General features: G+C 33.2%; 1 protein-coding gene across 1 annotated transcript in view; it reads left to right on the top strand.

The window, feature by feature from the left end:
- Positions 1-25,327, top strand: part of LOC145730154 (protein O-mannosyl-transferase tmtc2-like) — a 94,018-nt gene that overhangs the window by 57,909 nt on the left and 10,782 nt on the right. Inside the window, exons 7-10 of the mRNA XM_081981194.1 lie at positions 7,306-7,391; positions 17,138-17,382; positions 21,535-21,675; positions 24,663-24,747. Of these exons, the coding sequence (XP_081837320.1) occupies positions 7,306-7,391; positions 17,138-17,382; positions 21,535-21,675; positions 24,663-24,747 (557 nt within the window). The remainder of the gene's footprint in view (positions 1-7,305; positions 7,392-17,137; positions 17,383-21,534; positions 21,676-24,662; positions 24,748-25,327) is intronic.

Here is a 25,327-nt window from a genome sequence, read left to right as displayed (position 1 = left end):
ATGTAATTTAAATTTTCCTTTGAGCCATCAGCTACCATTGTTATTTACTGAATTGAACGATAAAGGAAGTAATTTGCTATTCACATTTTTTAACGATAGATAAAATACGAAAGGTATTTTTTTCATGTTTTATACATGAGTCGAACCGAATTTTGCGCAATTTATTAATGAGGCATTGAAATGGAGTTTGTTGTTGTTTTGTTCCGAATAAGCTATTGTTTCAGGCTTGTAACGCAATGCTTCTAAAAATTGAATATTGTGGATTTTAACACACACCTTTAGGTTGGTAAAAAACCTTTTCGGACCCGGATTATATGTCATTGATTAAGTTCCCTTCTTTAAATCCCCAATCTGACATTGCAAAAAGGTGAGAAAATAAAGAGGAACTAGATTGATGGTTTTTTGTTTCGTTATAATGTGAGACTTATAAAAGTGTACCACCGGTAATAGCCAATTTAAATAACAATACATTCTAAATGGGTAAATTCAATTTGAATTGTGGCAGCTGAGAAATATAACTCGATTTGTGTCGCCAGTTGTGTTTGTTTCATTTTCAATCAATTTGAGTTATTACGTTATTTTTCAGTAAGTAACGAGCCTAGAAAATTATCATAAATTCAATAAGTGCTTCTTTCCTTTAAAAGCTAAGGATCTAATCGGAGCCACTCAAAAATGGAAATTTTGTCATTAACTGGAGTACACCTCCATTAAAATTAAGCTTTATTTTTTTATTCTCGCGGTCTGCGTTTAATATCTTTTTCTGGAAATAAATGATGGGATTATTTAGATTTAAGTGCTTCCCGTCAAGTGTGCAGAAAGTAATTCCGCTTGTTATTCATTCTTAAAAGAAACTGTTTCTAAAATTTCCAGTCACACCAAAAGTTTATTGGTTTAACCATGAACGCGAGGTGAAATCAAATTTTAAACTATTTGCTCTCTGTCAACGAATGTTTTTCCCTCACCGAGATCCGTTCGAATTTCCTTTCGTGGATGGGAACAGCTTTTAGCAAAAAAATAATAGGGATTGCTTTGATGTAGGGAATTGAACCCAGCTTGGGCAGTTTTCCTGTTTTGATATGCCAAGAACTCTACATCTTAAAATAACATATGCACAGCGTTTTGGTACAACGTATATTTTCAGTCGGTCAGAAACATTTTTAAAACCCTAAATTAAAATAAATAAGTAAAATCTAAACTAGTATTGAAAATTGTTGATCAAGGTTTAGTGAGAGAGAGTTTTATTTTGGCATCTTCAGGGAAAATATAGAGTCTTGGTTCCAATTCCCATTAAAAAACACCAACTAGTATTTATGAACATGCACTATCGTCAATAATCATCATTTATTTTAAATAACAAAATACAGCATCAACGTATAAACTGTCAGAATTATTCATTGCTTTCCATTATATGCGATCTTCATTCAAATGTTCGTCCGTTAAATTGCAATGGAAATTTGTACGCTAAATTGAATTTTCAATAGAAAGGAGCCATTCAGTAATGCCTACTTCAGAACAGCAATTTTCTTTTAAACCCTTTTATACTTTCTATTTTACATTGCAGGAAAATCACAGTGATTACCGAGGTCAGTTTACCGATTCCTATTTGCATCAGTGAAAATTATATTAGATGATTCCTGAAAACTAACTGGCTCAATAAATGATTTACTGTTCATACAATATGGCTTCTTGTATCCCTTTACACGCAACGCACGCGATTTTTGATTGATGTTGCTCTTTTATGTTTGTGTTGTTTTTTGATTTACGTTTTTAAGTAGTAATGGGTAAATTATAGGTAAAGTAAAAAATTAAAAATAATAAATTTGTGGTTTTTTTTTAGGTTATTGGATATAAAATTTAATGAGGGTTCCAAAAATGTGTTTAAAACTGTCATTTTCTCACTCCAAGTGGGTTTTACAAGCGATTTTCGCCTTGACTGTCGCTTCAATCTGTGTTTCTGGCAGATCAAACTTTGACACCGCTTTTCTCCCTGACTATACCGGATGTAGTGCTTTTTCAAGGTATTGGATAGGAAATTTAATGAGGATTCCAAAAATGTGCTTAAAACGGTCATTTTCTCACTCCAAGTGAATGTTATAGGTAATTTTGTCCCTGACTGTCCTTTAAAACTGTGTTTCTGCCAGTTCAAACTTTGACACCGCTTTTCTCCCTGACTGCACCAAATCTTGTAATGTTTTAGAAGTAATTAAATAGGAAATTTAATGAGGATTCCAAAAATGTGCTTAAAACTGTCATTTTCTCATTCCAAGTGGGTTTTACAGGCGATTTTCTCCTTAACTGTCGCCTCAATCTGTGTTTCTGGCAGTTCCATCTTTAACATCGCTTTTCTGCTGACTGTATCGAATTTTATAGTGTTTCTTCAAGTTATTGAATAGGAAATTGAATGAGGATTCCAAAAATGTTCTTAAAACCGTCATTTTCTCATTTCGAGTGGGTTTTAGAGGCGAATTTGTCCGTGACTGTCTCTTCAATCTGTGTTTCTGGCAGTTCTAACTTTGACACCGCTTTTCTCCCTGACTGTACCAAATTTTGTAGTGTTTTTTCAAGTTATTGGATAGGAAATTTAATGCGAATTCCAATAATGTGCCTAAAACAGTCATTTTCTCACTCCAAGTAAATGTTATAGGTGATTTTGTCCCTGACAGTCATGTCAAACTGTGTTTCTGGCAGTTCAAACTTTGACACCGTTTTTCTCCCTGACTGCACCCAATCTTGTAATGTTTTTGAAGTTATTGAATAGGAAATTTAATGAGGATTCCAAAAATGTGCTTAAAACTGTCATTTTCTCATTTCAAGTGGGTTTTACAGGCGATTTTCGCCTTGACTGTATCCTCAATCTGTGTTTCTGGCAGTTCCAACTTTAACATGGCTTTTCTGCTGCCTGTACCAAATTTTGTAGTGTTTCTTCAAGTTATTGGATAGGAAATTTAAGGAGGATTCCAAAAATGTTCTTAGAACCGTCATTTTCTCACTTCGAGTGGGTTTTAGAGGCGAATTTGTCCCTGACTGTCCTGTGTTTCTACCAGTTTAAACTTTGACACCGCTTTTCTTACTGACTGTAGCAAATCTTGTAATGTTTTTTCAAGTAATTATATAGGAAATTTAATGACGATTCCAAAAGTTTGCTTAAAACTGTGATTTTCTCACTTCAAGTGGGTTTTACAGACGATTTTGTCCGTGACTGGTAAATTTACGTCCATCACTATTTTTAAGACTTTTGATGGAGTTTCTGGGTTTGATGAGACGTAAATTTCAGAAGTATTTAAGAAAAACAGCACACTGAGAACTGTTTTTATATGGGTAGGTCAATACTGCACATGTAGACATTAAAGCGATTTAATATGCAATGCAATCCAATCAACAACTGTAAAATTGCGCAATTTTTACCTGGTTGGTTAGCCTCATATTTGATGGATTGTTTATTAAAAATTGACAGAGGTATGAGGTCCATAATTTGCATTTTAAAATTTAAAATCGTACAATATTTTCAGCATTCTGAAATATGTATGAGTAAATCCAGTAGCCTGAAATTGTAACATACATATGTTAGTTTTGTGGTAAAATCCACAAAGCCGGCTCTGAATAACTGAACATTTTCAGGTTATAATTAGGGAGCTTATAATTTGTACGCTCCAAGAAGTCGTTAACTCTTTAACGCATCGTTTAATTAGGACTAAAGGCAATGCCATTATCAGCCATTTTAAAAGACCCTTCCAATCCTTTCAGGGCAATTTTTGAAGAAGGGGGGAAAGGGCGTTTGTATTAAAGCCCGTGCAAAATTCGCGCCCGAACTCTCTTTTGAATTTACCACCCCGAATTTACATTTCACAATAAACCAAGCCAAATTTGTATTGTTTGTTGTGGTTTTCAGCTCTTTCTATTTTTTCCACGCTATTACGCCTTGAGTTCAACCAGCTGAAAAGAAAACCAAGAAATTTCCATTAGAGCTGGAGGGAAAAATTTTAAATTTTTCAATAAAACCGCGACGGTTATTGTCCACGTATACAATATAAATATTTCGTTAAAACGCTCTTTAATAAAGAAATGCATCATTATTTATTAAAATCTAATCAACAATATTGCCGGTTTACTGCAAGGTTTCGTGTCTTCGTGGTCTTTGAATTGACCGACTTAAGAATTTCCATGTCATTTTCATTGTTGGAAATTCAGAGAGGGACATAATTGAATTTTGGTCGTCACTTTGATGTTGTTTACTTTACTTTGATTCACAAACACTAAAATTGTAGTTGTTTTGAATTATTTATTCCGCAACGTCTAAGCTGGAATCAAAGTTCTTAATCATTTTTAAGTTTTGTTCGTTCAAGTAATTTGTTTTATATGGCAGTATATGAACTTCCGGAAAATACACCATTACATCCGGAATGTTATGTGTTATAACTTGACATATAGCAAAGCAGTAAAAATAATAGTGTCTATACGAAACAGTAAAATTAATTGAGTTATTTCGATAATAAATGGTTTTCTCTCTAATGGCTCGATGGAAAACAAACACATTATCATTAAGTCTACTTTAAGGGTCTATCGCCTCATTTCATTGTATTGCTCGCTCTATTATAGGAACATGCCTGACTGTTTGCGTTTGGCTATTTCGTGTTTGCTTTTTTGCTTGTTTGAACGGTTATTATTATCGTCCGGTTGACGTAATGCCTCTTGAAAACGCTAATTCTATTTACCTCACTCCGGTAATAAAGGACTATTGACTGTATTAATTGTGGTTATTTCCAATAAGGTTATTTGCCATTTTTAGTTTCCAAACTAATTAAACTGTCCAATTTTTGTAAGTTATTTGACAACTCCTAGCCTAGATCACTTTGAACTTGTTATAGAAATTATTATTATTAATATTTGTTTTAATATTATACACTAACCAACCGTAAGAAACACTATTATGCACTTATGTAACGGTAAAAGAAAAATGTTAAATTATGGCAAAATTGTTTAATGAGATAATTGTAATTAAATAACACTTTACCATTACCAACATCCCATTTAAAAGTCCGACGTTTTCGATTTTTGCCAGTCATCATAAACTTTATTATTTTTTCAATAGAACCCTATTTTTTAGCATATTCTGAAAGGGCAATTGATGCTAATTTAAATATTGATCCTAATCCTTTAATTTTAGATTAGAACTCGAAAAAAACTGTGATCGTTTTCAAATTATTCCAACAAAATTAACTTTATTAATTGAGAACAATAAAATTACAAATTTGTCATTTTTACTCAGTTTTTCAAACAATTTCTTAAATTCAAAAAGTGTGTTTTTGACGGAAATTAATTCTTTAGAATTTCTAGAGCCATTCAAGATTAATTTGCAGTTTTATAATTGCCATTTTCACCCTTCTTTTTCGTTAGATATATTTTTTTAAATTTTCAAATAGTGGTTTCTTTCCATGGAAATTGATTCCCTGGAATTTTTAGAGTAATTTTACCGTTTTTGCCTTGTTTTTCAAAAGTTTCAAAGCGTGGGTTTTTTTATGTAAACTGATTTTTTGGAATTTCTAGAGTTATCTAACATCAATTTGGAATTTTCAGTTGCGATTTTCACCCTATTTTTCCGTTATCAAAACTTTTGAAAATTTACAAAAAGTGTGTTTTTCTTGCGTAGAAATCAATTTTTTGGAGTCCATTTTTGCCCTGTTTATTAATTTACAAACATTTCAAAGTTTTATTCATGCAAACTGATTTGTTGGAATTTCTAGTGTCATCTCATATCAATTATTTGCAATTTTCTAGTTGCCATTTCCACTTTGTTTTCCCGTTCGCAAAACTCATTCAAAAAAGTGTGATTTTCTGCGTGAAAATCAATTCTGTGGAGTTTTTAGATTAAGATTAAGAGAGAGAGATTAATTCGCAATTTTAGTTTGTAATTTTTGAATTGTTTTTTCATTTTCAAAAATGTCTTTCTTTTCTCGATCTATCTCTTTCTTCTGTAAGAAATTATTTTTTGGAAGTACATATAAGAGTATTTTAATTTTTATTTTTTTGCGTCTATCTTCGGAAATACACCTCTTGATATCCCTTTAATTTTAAAAAAGGTTTTATAGAACATACAATTAAAAAATAAGTATTGCTTTCATTGCTTCTTAGTATTAATTAATAATTTACCGAATTCTAACAAAACTAAAAACTAAAATGTAACAAACAATAATTGTTACACATTAATTAAATCAGGACAAATTTTATTTTTAGATTCCGCTTTAAAGTTGATGATATGTAGTTAACAAAAATTTCGGACATCAAATGTATCTGAATTTTCACATCAATATTAAAACATCCGCAAAATTGCAAAACTGTACCATTACATATTGAGTATCACCGTAATCAAGAAAAAAAGCTCTATTTAGAAATGTAAAAATCCAATAGGGCAGCAAATTATGGAGGATGGTAACCAAAAACCCAAACGTCGGATTTATTTTTCAATTATCTCATCAAGTCAATTAACAAAAAAATGAAAACCAATTTCCAAAATTTCGCTTTGTTTGTGTATCTCTGGAAGTAATCGAAATTTCAAGACGGCAAATTATTAAACTCCGAAATTATGACAAATAATTTAACCAACTTTTGTAACGTAAACAAATTAATATTTTGAACTCAATTTTGTTGAACTATTGAGAATACATAATTCGGTACTAACAATTCAAAAGTGGCTTGAAGGAAAAGGTCCCGAAGCCAAAAAAATTTGGTAAATTTCAAAATTATGCGGCTTTTCCTGAAACTTTGTTAGTCGTTAAAAAGTTGAGTTGCTCTTTAGGCAAGATGTTCACTTTACATACTAATGCGCGTTTAATCCTTATCGCTGCCGCCCACAAACAATATCCAACGGCTGACATTAGAGAGAAGAATCTGCAGTTTTTCCAGATTGTAATAAAGATATCCGGGTTAAATATAGCTTATAAAAAAACATGTTTAATTAGTGGTGTCAGTGTTTGGCGGTATTGATTGCAAAACTACGACTAGTTAATGAATCCGTGGGCGTTACCCTGGTAAAGTTAAATTCGGGGAAACATGGCAAATTAATCCTGAGGAAATCCTTTAATCGATACGCGTCCTTTATGTAAACCAGCAATTACCATTCGCATCGTGATCACCGATGCGTGGTGCTATTACAATATCATCAAGTGCCTAAGGCCAATACCTATAGTCGATAAGGACATGCGAACGTCTATTGTTTGTCAAAGTGTTTATCGCAAATATCACACCGTCCCCTTAACGCCAATCGGACATGCAACGAGAACAATCGACTACAATGCACCATTGTTTCAGGGCCATCCTGTTGCAGAGCAAACAAAAGCTTGACGAAGCTATCCAAAGCTACCAGAGAGCTATCCATTTCCGACCGTCACTGGCACGTAAGTACACGTTATGTTGGTTTAGTAAGTAAGATTTAATTTAGATATGTTTGTGGGCGAATCGTGTCCAAACATGTTCTCGTAATTGGATTCGCGTCCATTTGCACTACTTGTATTTCTAGCATCGATGATTGCCAAAGGGATTAATTGATTCAACGTGTTTTGTTCAAATGAACAGTTTTATTTACTGTTTTGCTCCTAGTCTAGTTCAAGATTCATTATTGTAGTATGTTGTGAATGCAAAATTTGTGATTTAATTCACCCTATTTGAATTATTGATTCATTCTTCAGAAAAAAGTACTTTTTGCTTTCAGCTTACGTGAAAAAAAACACCAAAACTGTTCCATAATGCAACTCTGTATCACATTTTAACAACCAACCTTACAGTTGTAAGATTGACCATTATAGAGTAGCTATAGTAGCTCTCTTAAGATCACGTGATCGCTTTACAAATTTTTGCTAATATTTTCAAATACCAGAACGGAAGATTCAAAATTTTACTTAGAAATCCCATCATTTGAAAAGGGAACTGTTGCAAATCAACGTTCTAGATAAAGATGGAGATAAACTTTTTAAGTGACATGAGAAATGTACACAGAAACTTTGGGATGAGTTGGTCACGTGACCACCTGATTGAATGACGTCACAACCATTTTGGCACACTGACACATGTCACAAAGTTATGCTATATTCTTGTCTAAAGGATTTGGTAATAGTTCTCTCTTCTTTTCATGGGATTTCTATGGATAATTTTTGAAATGTTTATACCACTCACTGTATACATTTAATGTGATCGTCCAAGATAACGTGATTATTACCGACCTTTTTGACACTTCAGTATGTCATCAATTTTAAGCCTGAAAATCTTCATATAATTAGAAATCTTGGAATCATTTGAAAAATTACTGAACTTCGAAAACTTTCAGCTCAAACTTTGGTTTATCATAAAACCACTCCAAATTTGGAAATTTGACAATAATTTTGAATTCTGTACTTTTAAATCATTTGAGAAATTACTAAATTTCCGGCCAATTAAATTTTAGTAAAAATATTTTGAAAACCAAACAACATAAAAATGTCTAATTGGAGCTATCGATTAAAGTAATGAAATCAGTTTGTGATTGGTCAAAAAAAGCAGCCAGCCAAAAGCTGCTAATTTGATCAATCACAAATTAATTTTCCAGTCAGAGACCTTTAAATACTATTGAGAACTTTCTTGAAAGTGGCAAAAGGTTGTAAAAGTGTCTTAAACTTTCCCATAACTGTTTTAAATTGACAGAGTTCTGTAAGACCATTTTGAGAGGATAAGAAACCTTTAAATGCTATTAAGAACCAGTGTCTTAAACCTTTAAATTGCCATATGATTCCAAAACTATTTTGAAAGTTCCTCTAAATGCTACTGAGAGCCTTCTAAAAAGTGCCTCTACAAGTGTATTAAACCTTTACATAACTGTTTTATATTTCCAGAAGTCTTTAGAACTATTTTGAAAGTGTTAGAGCTTTCTAAATGCTACTGAGAATCTACTAAAAAGTACCAGACGCCTCTACAAGTGTTATAAGCCGTCCTAGAATTGTTTTAATTTGCTGGAGGTGTCTAAAAAACTTTTTTGAAAGGGTCAGAGAGCTGTAGCTTCTTAAAGAAGCCTCTAAGACCATTTTGAAACCACAAACTGATTTCCAGTACCACAGATCCAACTCTATCTTCAAATGAATAAACTTTCTAAATTTGCTAGATTAATTAGTCTTGGATAGACATTTATGAGAACTATCATAGCATTATTAACCAACTATTCTACGTTCGCAACAGCATTAATAATTGATAATTTCGGTATTGATCAAAATTGCAACCTCAATATTAAACTTTCATTATCCGCAGTGCAATATGCGGTGTATCCTATTACGACAATATTTAATAACAAAATTTCCGTTAATTTTGCGTATTGTGTGTGGCCTTGCAGCGCAAATTGCTTCCTCAATATGGCGAAATGAATGTAAAATAGATTATTATCCCCTCCCTGAAATGCATATCGAATAAAGTTCGTAGCCCGTGTTTAGTAGCGGTCATAATGAAGCTTATAGGTTTAATGAAGACTGCAGTTAGCCTGGCTCTATTGTCAATGAATAATAATTATGTAAATTAGTGTACATATAGCTTCATGTATAGAGTTTCATAAATATAGAGTTGCTAGTAAATAGCAATTATTTGTACTAGGGTTGGAGTAATCCCCGCCACTGTACAACAAGAAGTATAATATGGATCCCGTCTTCATTTTGCTATGTCGGCAATAAAACCCCTGGCACCGGAACGGGTTTTGCATAAAAATATGTTGGAGCAACCGAAGACGAAATTCGAGCAGTCCGGAGATATGAATTGGCGTTATTAAGAAATCCGAATATCTCAATTCCAACAGCACTCTCATGAGTTGAGACTTGGTTTTATTGATGGTTTCGCGACGAATATTTTACGCGTTATTTCTTCTCCCTTTATATCCGGTCTGATCCCTCTTTTGGGGTTTTACAAAAGTATCACTTTGTATGCATATTTTTATTACTTTCAATTTAGTATACATCGTAAGCAGTACGAGAGGGCGAATCTCGTTATAAAATCTCGAAATCGGGTCAGGACTCCTCCGGTCTAATTTACTTTCACGACCGAGCCGCTCATAAAGTTAAACATCTCCAGATTTTGTCGAAATGCTTTTTAAACCTAATAAAATCGTTGAAAATAACTTGCCGCAAAGTGAAAAAACTTCAATTTAAAAGACAAAGTAACTATCAACTTTATTAACGTTGAAACCCTAAAAGCATTTTCAAACCCTAAACTATAATGAAGCAGGGAATAGGCAGATATTTCTTTGTTACCTCGTAATCGGAAGCTTTTTGATCCGCAACCCAATTTTTTTGTGAATGTTTAATAGGGTTTGCCGTCTCATTTCCGTTCCATTAGAATAAATAGCCTGACATTATAAAGCTTGGATTGTTAGAGAAAAAATTGGTTTGGATGACTGTGTATTATTGTGACAATCGGTACTCATCTCTATTTGACAAGGAATGATGTGAAAGAAATTGACGAATTTGTTTAAAAAGTGCAATTTTAGCAATTTTTTTTTGCTCCAGAAAGGTTCCAATGCACAGAAAAGGGCATATTTCTATCAAAGAACTTTAAATTAGGTGAAATAAGAAGTTATTAAGAGAAAAGTCTGTAGATTGTGACAGGAGCCTACCATTGTCAGTTTCTCCTGTCACATTCTATCGACACTTCAAGCTCTCAAGAATCCATTAGATAATTCGACTAAATCTTAAAATACCAAGCTCAGAAATTAATCCGAAACTTAACCAACGCAAAGATCAAGCATTTTATAAATAATGCATCAAGAGGGAAAGTTTGTAGAGAATACCTTGTTAAGTCACGAACTAAATAAAACACATTAAATTATTAACAAAATCGTCTGAAGAGTCGAGAAAGTAATAAAAGTTTAACTGCCAAGTAGGAAACGTTAAATATTGATGTTTTATAGGATCTCTGAGCGATATTATCAGAAAATCTGAAAGGTGTATATTTGCTTTTTCAAATGATTGAATCCTCCTAAAGTTGTGTTTTTATAAGGAATGGAGCTAAATTTTTGTTGCCAAAAATTATCCAGATGGAAAACATTACAATAAATATGCATGAGTTCAGTGATTCGCTTTTTTATATGGTAAACACCAACATATGTGGCCTGGATTAATTATCATATTTTAATATTGTTTGAAAATTACTGAAAAGTGCTGGTTTGTAGACCATCTGGTATGTATCAGGTCAATTTTCAGGTTTCGTGTACGTTGCTATTAAGTCCACATATTCCTCATCCAAGTTTTACTATTATTATTTTATATACTGACCTACTTCAAGACTTTATAATTGCATTGGTTCACGACACTGTAAAATTAGGTATAAACTTGTGATCAGGTTATTGTTCAATAAACTTCGGTTATATACGAATTTCTCAAAAAATCATAAATCAAAAGCATGCCCGTCGTCATAAATTAAGCGCGACCGCACCCAGCTTCCCATAAAACAGTTTTAATACGCAGCAGCTAAATTAAATATGTATGAGCTTGCAGAGATTCGCTTTTAATTCGGCAAATGGCGACATGTGCGACCGTAGGACCGGCCGAATGGCAATTATGGCACTCCAAAGTGTAGTTTCGAAACTATCCATAGATTCGGTATTAATTTGCCGGGATGGCCTTCGTTTTGTAATAGAATATTAAGGGCGGTATCGAACTTTCAGTTCAATTTCGATTGTTTTGCATTTTTGACAGACTAGACTATATTTCTAGTTTGCAAAAAATTTGTTCATTAATTTTTCAGGAAAAAACGTATGTTGGCAATTAAATGTCAAAATAATTATAGTTATAATTTTTTTACACTTGTAGAGAAATCTAGCAGATTTTAGAAGGTTGTCAATAGCATTTAGAGGTCTATGGAACTTTCAAAATGGTTTTGGAGGTCTCTGGCAATTCAAAACAATTCGAGGACGATTTAAAATACTTGTAGAGGGCTCTGAAACTTTTTAAAATGTTTTCCATAGCATTTAGAGGTGTATGGAACTTTAGAAATGGTCTTAGAGGCTTCTGGCACTTTTTAGAAGGCTCTAAGTACTATTTAGAGGTCTATGGAACTTTCAAAATGGTTTTGGAGTTCTCTAGCAATTTAAAACAGTTATAGGACCGTTTAGAACACTTGTAAAACCTTCTGTTACTTCTAAGAAAGTTTTCAGTAGCATTTAGAACTCTCTGACACTTTAAAAATGGTTTTGACGCCTTTGACACTTTTTAGAAGATTGTCAGTAGCATTTAAAGGTCTCTAACACTTTCAAAATAGTTCTAGAGACCTTTGACAATTTAAAACAGTTATGGGAAGAATTAAGACAGTTGTAGAGGACTGGCACTTTTTATAAGGTTCTGAGTAGCGCTTAAAGGTCTCTGATACTTTCCAGATGGTTTTAGAAATCTCTGGCAATTCAAAAACGGTGATGGGAAGGTTTAAAACTCTTGTAGAGGACTCTGGTTCTTTTTAGAAGCTTCTCAGTACCTAGTATTTAGAAGTCTGTGGAACTTATAAGATTCTCAGTAGCATTTAAAGGTCTCTGAGACTTTCAAAATGGTTCTAGAGACCTCTAACAATTGAAAACAATTCTTGGACGATTTAAACACTTGTAGAGGCACTTTTCAGAAGGTTTTCAATAACATTTAGAGGTCTATGAAACTTTTAAAATGTAAGTTAATACAAATATAAAGCTATTGGACTACATGAAACTACTAGAACTTGACACTTTGTTCTGCTCAATAAATTGCAATAAAACAGCGTTATAAAAATGATTTGAAACATCCGATATACACAACACAATATATTATGTTAGTAATCCAAAGTAAACATTCTTACCGTAACTCGTTTACTATAAGTTTGCAGTTTAAGCCATACCAAAACCGGCAGTAACAAACTGGTAACTTGAGTTTAGTCGTAACTTGCAAAGTTACTGTCTTGTGTATGTATAAGTTGGAAAACTTTAGATTGGCGTTGAAGCTTATGTTAAGTTAAAGTTTTTTTCATTACTAACATGATAAACATTGACCAATTAATAACTTGAGAATTAATTTCTCTACCTTAATGGTCGTTGTTGGTCTAAAAATAGAGTAGAGTAATATCTAGTTCTAGTCTGGCACAAACACAACAAAAAAGGAAAAATTATTGACATAGGTAAATAATAATGTCATAGCCTATTAAGCTATATGACATATGAAATATACTTGACTTGACAGAGACAGATGAATGAGGTTGTCTCTTCATATTACCATTGTGGAAAAAACGCTATATTATCTACGGTTTAGACAGCTTTTATTGACTTTAAGTCAAACTTGAAATACGGTTAATAAAAGCTTCTGTCTAAACCTTGGTTAATAATATACTATTACTATGTTTTTTATTGATTTTTACTCGATGTTTGATAATGATTGCCCGAAGTATTTCTCAACCCAGGTAGAAAGCATTGACCCTTTTTTCGCCACTTTACAACCCTTTTTTGTATTTTTCTTGACATTTTTCATTAGGTACACAACAAAGCTTCTAAAACCTAATGAAATTATTTAGGTAAAAAAACTTTTAAAATTTAAGGCCTCATTTAAGCACGCCTATGCAGGGATGACAACGTTGATAAATGAGATTCGTTACGGTCCACGCGCCCAAGCGGACTGAAGTAAGGATGTTCCTGATATCGACTTTGGTTGTTATCGATTTGACACTACTGCTACTAGAACTAAAAATTGTGACCGTGTAGATTTCCTATCAAGTCCTATACCCCAGCGGACTAGCCGTATCTCTTTCTACTGTAAACGAAATGGTGGAGACAATTGTATTTCTTAGCACATGCCAAGTGGTTTTTAACAATTAAAATCATAATAAACTGACAAAATGAATAAAATTACAGATTATTCCAGAAAGCTAATACTAAATGTAGTTCTCGAACTCTAATGTAGCAAAAGCCACAAAGGTCCTTAAGGGGTAGTCAAAAGTACAAATTTTAAATTATTGGATACAAATAGAGCATCAAACCAAAAATACCTCCAAAATATATCTGCTAAATTAATTTAAGTTTTAAGTAAAGTTTGCAAAAACAACCATGCTAACTTCATATTACTTATTTTGATTAAATGCGTTTAACTAAAAGACGCATAATAATTAATATTTTATTTAAAAATAGGTGTAGGAACAACGATTTGCTTTAAAATGTTTAGTTTAGCATTTAGTAACTAGATTGCGACATTCATTATGTTTTAGTCCGCTGTGATTGATGTCATGTGTCACGAAAATTGTATCTAATTTTCTTTAATCACCTAGTTTATACCAAATATCATGCTGAATTAAAAAAATATCGATATAATTTTTATTATTAGTAAAAAGGCGGTGAAGCAGGCTAGTGAATCCCTACAGACGGTGGCAGCGACTGCGGTTATTCATTTGAGAGTGCGGCAAATTAGCGGTTGAAATTTCGTAGATAGACTCCACGGGAACACTCCCTGATTAATGTCCCAGAAATTTTAAAAGGTAGATTTCCCTGGATGATAACGTTAGCGTAACGACATCTCACGGTCTACACCATATTTGTCAAGCACCAATCTCGTTTCAGTTTAACGCAGTTTGTTCCTCTAATTCGGCGACTTGGAAATTAATAAGTCAAGATCTCTTGACAGACCACAATTACTCTCTCCGGCAATACATTACCGGTTGAGCGAAATGATTTAAGGCAAATTATACTTGAGAAGTTGCCAACTGCTGAATATTTCATCTCTTCGTACTTTCCGAAAATCATCTCTCTATCGGAGCGAAGGAACTTTAAACTCATCATTTATCGCCCTCAAAGTTTCAACCCCTCAAATCCGGATTATTAAATTATAGTGTTGGGTTCTGGTTTAGATGTAAACGATAGGGTTGATGACGTTTTTGCTTAAAACATTAGTTTGTGAGTTAAGTACAGAAAAAAACTTTTTAGAACGCCATTGGTAAGCTGTGGGGGATTTTTATTTGAAGTTTATTTAACCCAGCTGGCTACATCGAGCCGAAAATATAAGGGTCCAGGCCATTTTTCCCTGGATTTTAGCATAGGCATCCAGACAATGTCACTCTCGCATGGAGGAAAAAAAATGACAAAAGAGTTCCTCAGCAGGGGAATAAATTTGCAGGAGCTTTAGGGAATTCATAGCAAGACGCGTACATAACTCTGCCGAGTGTATTTTGCCAGCTTTATGACTGACTACTTTGTAGATATGACTCAAATATGGTTACACAATAATTTGTAGCATCGCAGGAGGGTCTGAAATCATAAAACGCCTCAAGAAATCTGTAAAGTTTTCAATGCAAATTAGTCTTGTTCTTAGAGAGGCCCATTTTCCATTTCAGGGACTTTTCCATTTAGAAAGATTTTCATATTAAAAGTGCTAATTACAAGAAGTTCTATTCTTTAACAAATTACGTATTCATAAGTTTTGCCTTTGTGAGATAAGGTTGCGCTTACTCGACAGTAAATTTACAGTCATTTAGTATTCTCTGTGTGATGTAAAGTAACGGCATTTCTTGGTCGGTTTTTGTTTCATTAGCCGGCAAGACTGCTTTTGACTCTCCAACTGAATATTTAGTAATTTTATTTTGAATGGATTTATTTAGGCAACAGGGGCAAAAGGGGACTAGTTTTGAAAAAAAATGTCGCGCTATGTAACGGGATTATACGTGCTGCTGCTATCGTTTTTGCCAGTCGAAGCACTTTTCTACTAAATCAAAAAATATTGCCCGTTTGAGTGCAAACTCTGCCATTTACCACGGCTACGATTAAACTAAAATAAAACAGAATTGGGAAAATTGCGTTTTGATATTGGAATTTACGTTTAAACCAGCTTTAGTTACTGCGTGTTAAAACCTGATTTCCTATTTATGAAGAGTTTTGTTTTCAGTTCTGTTACACAGGTTTTACACAAATGCTTATGTTAAAAGCCAATCTTTATTTTCAAGAGAATATGTAGTCAAGTTCGGTTATTAAAAATAGTAAAATTAATATAAAAACAAAATAATTATGAATTGTTAAACTCTAACCTATATCAGTTTAATAATGGTAATTGTTGCTTACTAATCTGAATAATTTGAAATTTAATTTGGAACTGGTTTTGCACATAAACTGGTATACATGGTGTTCCTAAATATAATAAACTACCGAAAGGATGTTGCTCTTTTAATACTAAAAAATTCCGTAAAATTGAGGGTTTTTCAGCAAATGCTAAATTGCATCATCTTTCTAAAAGCATCTGAAAGAAAAAAAACCTTGATTATAATCCAATTTTGAGTTTACAACACTGTAAAAGGCGGCTGAAACCTGTCAAAACAGTCACGTGACGTTTAAAATGTAGTTTAAACGTTAAAAAGTCGGTAAATCTAAATTGAGACAGTTGTGAAAGCTGAAGTTGTAAAAGCCACGTCATTAGACTTTGATAATCCAATTTTGAGCTTGCAACACTGTAAAGACCAGTTGACAACTGGCAAAATCAATCACGTGACCATGGAAAAAGAGTTTACAACCAATTTTAATTTTGAAGAGAACAGACAGTTACGTTTGGATACAAAAATGTTATATAATTTTAAATTGTAATACTCCCAACCTTCATCAGTCTAGTAATGGTAATGGTTGCTTTACTAATCTAGATTAATTTAAGATTTAATTTGATACTGGTTTAGTTCATAAATTCGTATACATGGTGATCCTAAATATAATAAACTATTGAAAGGGTGTTTACTACTAAAAAATTCTGTCAATTTGTGGATTTTCCACCAAAAGCATCTAAAAGAAAAATACCTTGATTAGTCCATTATCAGGCTATGCTGCGCCTATGTGGGATTCAAAAAGGGTGTTCAACAAATATTCCAGTTCGAAATTCCGCTTTGTCGAAAGTGAGTGAGGCCTGTGGCTTGCATTTAAATGCGTTGATTTTGCATACATTAGGACTTTTTGTTATACAAATGGTTATATGATTCGCAGGGTTTCGTTCGCGGTCAGCTTCGATTTTAAATTTATGCATCGACTGTGTGTCGCTGATAGGCTTGCATTGTTTTTACGGTTTTTGATTTTTTGATTACTATTTAATTTCTCCATTTGTATGTATGCGTGTACCAAAAACTGTTTTTTTTTTGTAGTACTGATTGATGATTATTTTTGTTGCAGTGGCTTATGTGAACTTGGGAACAGCACTAATAGCATCAGGACGTTGTGAAGAAGCAATTGCAATTCTTCGGCAAGCCTCCAAATTAGACGGAACTGGGGTAAAAGACAGACGTGAACATGAAAACGCCAAAGTGTCTGCTCTATTACAACTGGGTGCTCTATACAGTGATCAAGGACGGTTGCACAACGCTTTAGCTGTATACAGAGAAGCAGCAGCCAATCTTCCTAAATACTATCCTCCGCAGGTAAATTTGTTAGCAGAGACTATTGTGCTATCAAAAATGCAGAACGTAAATTTCTACCATCAATTAAATCAATCCGAGGACATTAGCGGACGATTCTATTTTAGCCGACGCAATTTGCACTTCACGCGTCAATTGTTTCTGTCGGAAATGATGAGTCTGGATAAAAACGAAATTCGGTCAGTGAAAATCCACTCTTTTGTTCCCAGATTAAAATGTCAGGATCGACAAATGCGGTTGTTATGTTTAAAAAATTTGATTTCGTGTTCGCGTTGATTGAACGCCACCGAGAATTCGATGGCCATTGACGGCTATTGGCAAACCTATCTTTATCGCTTTTCTCTTATTTAGAATGTGTCACACCAAAGTATATCACGGGATTTTAGCCTCAGTTAATCATGCTGACTGTTCTATCATAGAATAGTAACCTAATGACTTGTGGTGCAGAAACTAACCTATTTTTTCCTATCAAACATTGCTAAAACAAGTTTATATTCTCTTCACAAATTTTGCTTTACTCCATTCCTATTCAGTTTCCACACTCAATTACGGTAACGGACATATATGGAGATGTAAAAATGCACTTGCATTATGACAGTGGGAACGATCAATAAACATTAAATCTAGGTTAACGATGACAAATTGAGGGTCTCTTCAAATATTAATTCTGATTGGAAAACTTCTATCCAAAGCTGGACATCCAGGGCAATAGGGCCATATTTCAGGCTTATACTCGGTGAACCAGCTTGATAGTTCTGCCCTATAGAACGTTTCGGGTACTTTCCTTCTTCCTAGATTTCCCACAATTAATCGTTTGTTGATTTGTCACTGATCATTATGAGAAGAGAATATCATCAGAGCAAAATAAAATGTTTTCAATTAAGCATGTCAAAAACAAGAAACTATTAGATTTCAAGACATTTTCCGCCCTTTTCATATATTTTTTTTTTGTTAAATACCATTTCAATGTCAATGATCAATTTTAAATTTACTTCTAAACACTGAGAAAAAACTAATACAATTATGGTAATACTTAACTAAACAAAATAGTAAAATTTGCATGTTACAGTAGTTTTGCAACTGTTTTCCTTCTTCGAGTAACTTTGCTCTAGTTCAGTATTCAGGAAACCACCTTTCCATGCCGGCGTAATACCCAATGCCGCAGGTATAGGAACGGGTACAATATTCATTATTTAAATTTCAGTTGCAATTCAGTGTGTTATGAATCCATTTGTACTCTACATCTGAATTAAACGCAAACGCTCCGAGTTGCAAAACTTTTATAATAAGTGCTTTCGTCGTACTGTGTTCACACTAGCAGTGTGTCCCTTCTATTCTGTTAACGAACATGAAACTTTACTAATTAGATCCCTGGGGTGTTCCTCTCTGAATGGTTTCTGAACATGGCGAATCTCGGGTTAGTTTATTGTTTATTTTAATTAGGAATTAGTATTTAAAAAGTTTGCCAAATCAGAAGAGGGTAATTTTTCTGAAAATGTGCAATGATTCGTAAACAGAAACGTGGGTAGTAATAATGGACGCAAATCGCAATTTACTAACTATAACAATGTGGGCTTTCTGTCAGCATCCTATGAAACTTTCATAATTAGTTTGCTGGAGTATTCCTCGTTAGCGAAATTGCCGAATGGAACTAACCTAGTGTTGGCAATGTTACAGTTTATTTAGACCGTAATGAGAGAAGTATTAATTGATCTACGAGCCCTTCGACACCGGCTTAATTTGGAAACAAATAATTTAGTTAAAACCTTACCATACGGAGTAGAAATAGAGGAATATCTGAGGTGATGACCCTCAATAAACCGCCAACATGATGGGGCTGTGGTTATTGCCAACATGGAGACATGTGGGTAATGGTTTTGACAAATTGGGAGTAAGTTCTGTCACGACCTATGCCTCGGTTTACTGCTAATTACATTTAGAAAGATAGAGGTTCGGTAATTACCTTTTGCGAAAAGTTGTCCGAATTCGATTCTTATCATTTCAACTTCCAAATTGGGCATAAAGCAACTAACTTCTTCCATTATCCCATTATATTTTTAGATATTTCGCTGAAATCTGTAAAAATTACTCCGGTTTTCCCTGGCGCCTCTACAAACCCTTAAACTTTAAAATTTATTGGCCATTTTTGGGCTGACACGGGCACTTTAGATCCACTTTGACCCCATTATCTGCCTAATGCTCACCCTTACTTTCATTAGCGCATCCTATTTTCACGCCCCATTCTCGACTTTAAAAGGGTTCGCGCTTTACTCATAGGTATAGTATGAATACATTACGAGAAGGATTTTTATGTACTTTGTATTTTGGAAGTCAATGAATTTGTTCTTATTTGTTTTTAGATGATTGACGGTTTCTAAGTTTCACCCAAATTCTTTTTCATCTTCAACTTGCATGATATAACTGGAATCAGATTAATCCTGATCCTCCAGAGAAGACAATTCAGTATAGTTTCTAATATCTTCAACTCAAAAACATTCAACTTTGTACTTTACTCTGTGATGTCAAATATACAAAAAAGTTTGTCGTAGAAACTTTTTGAATTTCTTTAAACCGCAAGTAGAAACTGGTTTAATAAAAGCGGGCTAAGTAGTTGCATTTACCTTAAAGCCAGGGCATATTAATTCTGGCCCAAATAAATCTGGAACAGTGTAAATTTGAAGTCGCTCCAGTTGGCGGCTCGAAAGAGAAAAGGACTGCTTCGTAGGGAACAAATTAGTAAAGTTTCAACAGAAGGGACACACTGTTAGTGTTACTGCATCACGGAGCGGCGCTGTTATTGTGAAACTTTGTAACTTTACCGACATAATGCCGTATTTAACTCAGTAGAAGCGTGTAGGAATGGATTCATAGTAAGTGATTTCTAACTAATCTTTTATCGAAAACTGAAAGCTTTAGAATTGGAAGTTCTCTATTGTAATTTAGGGGCGGTAAACAGACATCTTGTTATAAAGTCTAACTCTCCGGTGCCTGTCGGCAGTCAACTATTGTTTCTTGGATGCAAGTTTAATTTTAGCCGTATGCCAGCAGATCCCAATTATTGTATTTCTCTTTGTTTCCATCCCCTTACCTGCTTTTGTTTAACGTTGAAACGTTAGTATGAATATGTGGGAGGAAGTTACTAAATGTTTATTGTTAACTACTTGCTATGAACTGAACAGTGTTTTTAATCGTATAATTTCAACTTACAAAGAAAAATAGAATTTTTCAAAAATGTCCACATTATAAAGTTTCCAGAATACGGTTTTACAATTCAATTTGGGTTTTTCTTGGCACACTATTTTGGTCATAATTGTTATTTCCTATGGCTCTTCATTTGATAAAACGAATTCTTTAATAAAAACTCAAATTCTCCATCAGTTTAAATTATAAATGTCACAGAAACCGCAATTCAGGACAGTTCTTTTTTGTCCCCAAAATAACATCCGCAGTGCATATATTTTGAAAACAATAAAAATCTCCGCTACTGCCGACTTTATTGTCAGATGAAAACAGTAGCATTCTATTTCGTACGTCAGTGGCCGTATGATTTATGGTAGTTTACCCTCTTTGTTTTCTAGTGGCGTTCAACACGTCGGAAAACATATTTTGCTTATTTGTGTTGCCTGCGATCGCCATTCTTCTCGCTAAATAAAGTTTTATCAAGGCCTAATCAACTTTTGGTTTATGAGGCTTTTTGAAAGCGCCCGAAATATTGCTTCGCGGCTATTATCCTGACAATCCAATTTATTACTATATAGTATGCTGAGAAGCCTCGTTGGGTTTTTGATAAAGCGTCCTTTCCATGTTAATCTCCTCTTTCTACTCGTTAAAATGTTTTCGAAAACCTCAAACTCCGCTCTGCAATTATTTGCAGTAAACTTGACGATAGTAATTGCAATAAAATCTCACAAACACTGTAAATTCAAACTAGATTTTTCAATCGATCCGCCAAACATAGATTCGGATAGCGGTGAATGGCACACAGCAATTGAATTGAAATTAAGTGCAAATTGGATTTCCGAAAAATGAGGCAGTTGCGCTGGATTAAATAAACAGTTTTGCCTTCTTTTACATTTATCGAGCTGCTTCAATTGGGTTGAAATCTTCAAAGCTTTGAATATTAAAGATACTTTGTCAGTGCTAATTTTTTTCCAGAAAGTGTATAACATTTTGGGTGAGACTTTAGCCAAAATGCAACAGGACGAAGAGGCTGAAAAATGGTACCGAGCTGCCCTAGAAGCTGAACCCCAACACGTTCCAGCTCATATTACTTATGGGAAACTTTTAGCTAAAAACGTAAGTGTGGAATCATGTTAGTAAATATTTGTAAACTCCTCTCCCTCATTGATGTGTTATTTTGAGCATTAAAAGCACTTAACTCAATTGACAGTGCATTATCAAAATTTAGAAATTCACTGTCATACCAAATTAATTCCACAGAATATCATTAAAACACTGAACACTAAAAGCGTTTCACTGACAAAACTTGGCATAACCCGAAATATTCGTTTGCAAATAAAGCTCAAACTAATCCATATAAATTAGTACCTCAATTAGTAAAGTAGGCTATTAAGAATGCGTTAAATTTACAAAAAGCTTTGTGTTGTATACCCTTTCGCCTTCTCCGTTGTTTTGAATATTCATGAATATCCAAGGCGGTATGATGCAGCATGAGCCACGTTCTAAAAAAGGGATTTTTGTTGTTTTTTTGCGTTTCAACTTTTTCTCATTTTTGTAATTAGGTCTTTATTTTATGCAAACTACAGTGGGAAACCCATTAGCCCTAATACCATCAGGTTAATTTTTTGTTGTGTTGCACAATTAATTTGTGGCCGTTCATTAATGTTAATTACTGTGGATAGCAAAAAGGCAAAAAAAACCCTTGTTAAAGGGTAATGGGCATTTACAAGAACAAATTGCGCGGAAATATTTACAAAACGCCCTGAATATATAAACGTTTCAATCAACATGAAATATTACACAATATATTCTAGCCATTTTTATTTCCTCTTTATATCTTCAGCAATATATTCTCCTAATATAAATGCATCAATCAGAAACACATAATAGAGAAAAATACACAATGATTAATGGGAAAGCTCGGAACAGACTCAAATTATTAACGAATTTCGTACAAAAACAAAACTAATGAAAACGTCGGAAAAAATGCATCACTATTAAATTAGAAGTTGGATTTCTAAGAAAAATTCATTTCCAAGCCCTTTTGTTGTGGTTTTGTTGTAAAATAGCTCTTGAAGTTATACGAAAAATAAAAAAATATGATATAATTTCTCTAAAAACGTTTTAAAAAGCTTTTACTAAAATTTTCCAGATGTTTTGTTAGGTTTCTTGGAGTTTTGCTGATTTGTTATACTTTCATCTTATACCTGTCAAAAACTCTGCTTACAAACAAACATTTAATATGAGTTTTAACTGATTGTTCTAGTTTTAAGAAAGTTTTCAGTCATTTTATAGCTTCATGCAGAAGTATTTGATAGTTTCCAAGTTTATGACAGATGCTCAAAATAGACACAAACAGACAATTGTCACAAATGTCTGTTTTACAACTGTATTAACTATAACACGTCTGTTAAGTAGGTTTTGTAGTTTTATAGTTGTTGTATTTGACAGTTACCACCATTGTGACAGATTTAAGTCCAAATGTCCACAATATACAAAATTGTGTTCTTAGACCTAGAAAGAAGCATTAAATATGATTTGTTCTGATTGTACTGCTTTTAAGCAATGTTTTATAGTTTGATAGCTTCATGGAGTTGTATTTGATACTTACCACGATTGTGACAGATTGAAATACATCCACACATTTTTTTTTAACTTAGAAAATAGACCCCTCGAAGTTGGATTTTAAGCCTTTCAGGTAAATTTTCAACATTGGTCCTGAAACATGTCTGAAAATCATGAAAACTGTCTTGAAAGTCAAAGTTTAAGCCCTCAAATCAGTTTTCTATTTTCAAAGGTTCAAAATCAAGTCACAAATCTTGAAAAAAGTTGGATTTGGAACTTTTTAAGTCTTTTCAAATTTGTCTGAAAGTATATGTCATAGACACACAGCCAAAAAACTACTCATGAAACTATAAAAATATAATTAGAAATATTAATATGTACATACTAATATTTTAAACAAGTTTTTTGTAGCTTTATAGCTTAATAGAGTGGTACTTCACTGTTTAAATTGAAATTTGATTAAAATAATCAGATACACGTCGCCATTGTTCAATTTCTTTTGCTAACCTTGTATATAAACAAATATTTTTGGTTTTTAATGAATAAGATACATGGAGAGTTACGTTGTATTTTTCCAGTTAGTATTTTTCCAGACCTGACATAAAACTCTCAAAACGCAGGTATAAAAATTTCAAAACTATCTATTGGAAATGGGCCAAAATGAAGAAAAATTTCTTAACTGACATGCGTCATATTTTGCTAGATACTACGTAACTTGACAGTTGACACATGATTTTTCATCAGAATGTTTAGTATATACCAACTATCAAACTACGTCACATTTTTCTTTGTATTTGTCTTTTTACTTACGGATTATATTGAAATTTAGATAGCTGTATAAAACTGGCAATATCGCTCATTATTACCAAAGCTACAGCCATCAAATCAACTTGATTTTCCTGCAATTTGTGACGTTATCCTAATTTGTTTTGATTTTCTGCATACACAATCATCGTTTCCAGTAGGCACATACGTTACTATTTTATTTTCATCCCCAATGAAAATAATTAACTGTGAAATGGCATGAGCACTTCACAAATACTGCTAGCTTTAATAAAACCATCGTTGTATTTTAATTTAATTCGATACGGTCCGGTCCTAAAATCCGGACATTGAAATATACGTTATTAAATTTAATATAAATATAGAATTCCAATTACTGTTTGCTCTTTAACTAATGTGATCGAAAATTAAATCATTTTACCTGTACGCCATTAAATGCTTATTTGACCAATCAGAGAACATTGCGCAATGAACAAAAAAACTAATAATTTTATATAAAACTTGAAAACTTTTAAACTCGAATTAACATAAAAGTAAACAGTAATAGGTTAATTAATTTGCATTTGCTGAACAGTGTTATTTGTTTTACTCGTAAAATTCCGCGTATTTCCACAATAATATTGATAATGTAGTTATAATCATTGTTTGGTAAAGGGAAGCTTATTTTTGAATACATTTTGCGGTACTGATGTAGATTAATGTTAGCGTTTTTGCTATAAATTTTACTGCTTTGTTTATGTTATTTAATTTTTCAGGTTAGCAGATCTGCTGAAGCAGAGCAATGGTTTCGGAGAGCACAACGATTGGCTCCGAATGACGCCAGTGTTTATCATCATTATGGTAAGTTTTACATTGTTTATTAATCATTTTAAACTCGTAAACTGAAAAACCTAAATAACACCGACAAATTAAATTAATTTAAAACTACGTGATCAAGGTAACAAGTCAATTTTCTTCCTCCTAATTGCAAAGGATTGTAGAGTGGGTGAATCGATAAGACCCTTCTGGTCGGAGACCTTTTATTATTAAATTATTTTGAACTGAGCACAATTTGGTTAAATTTATTACTTACTAGGGGTCGGACCAGATTAAAACCGTAACTTGATACCCCTATAAAATTCAATGAAGGTGTTTCATTGCACTAAAATTACAATTCTGTTATAAGTAAATAAATGCTGCACGAATAACAAATTTTAGAAAATTATATAGCATGCTAGAGGATTTATTTTTGGCTGCTTTAAACCTCTATAACAAAACTGATTTAAGACAGACTAGACGAGAAAATGCGGTTAAATTTATATGTACACGGTAGGAAAACCGATGACGTTAATTGCAAAGGACCGACGTTGGGTTTAAATCAATAACGACGGACCTCACTGGTTGGAAATCCTTTATTATTAAATTATTTTGAGACACCTTA

This window comes from Ips typographus, linkage group LG6 (genome assembly GCF_016097725.1).
Source record: "Ips typographus isolate SLU linkage group LG6, UJ_Ityp_2.0, whole genome shotgun sequence".
Classification (NCBI taxonomy): Eukaryota; Metazoa; Arthropoda; class Insecta; order Coleoptera; family Curculionidae; genus Ips; species Ips typographus.
The sequence above is the reverse complement of the archived record's forward strand: the minus strand, read 5'-3'. Positions and strand labels throughout refer to the sequence as shown.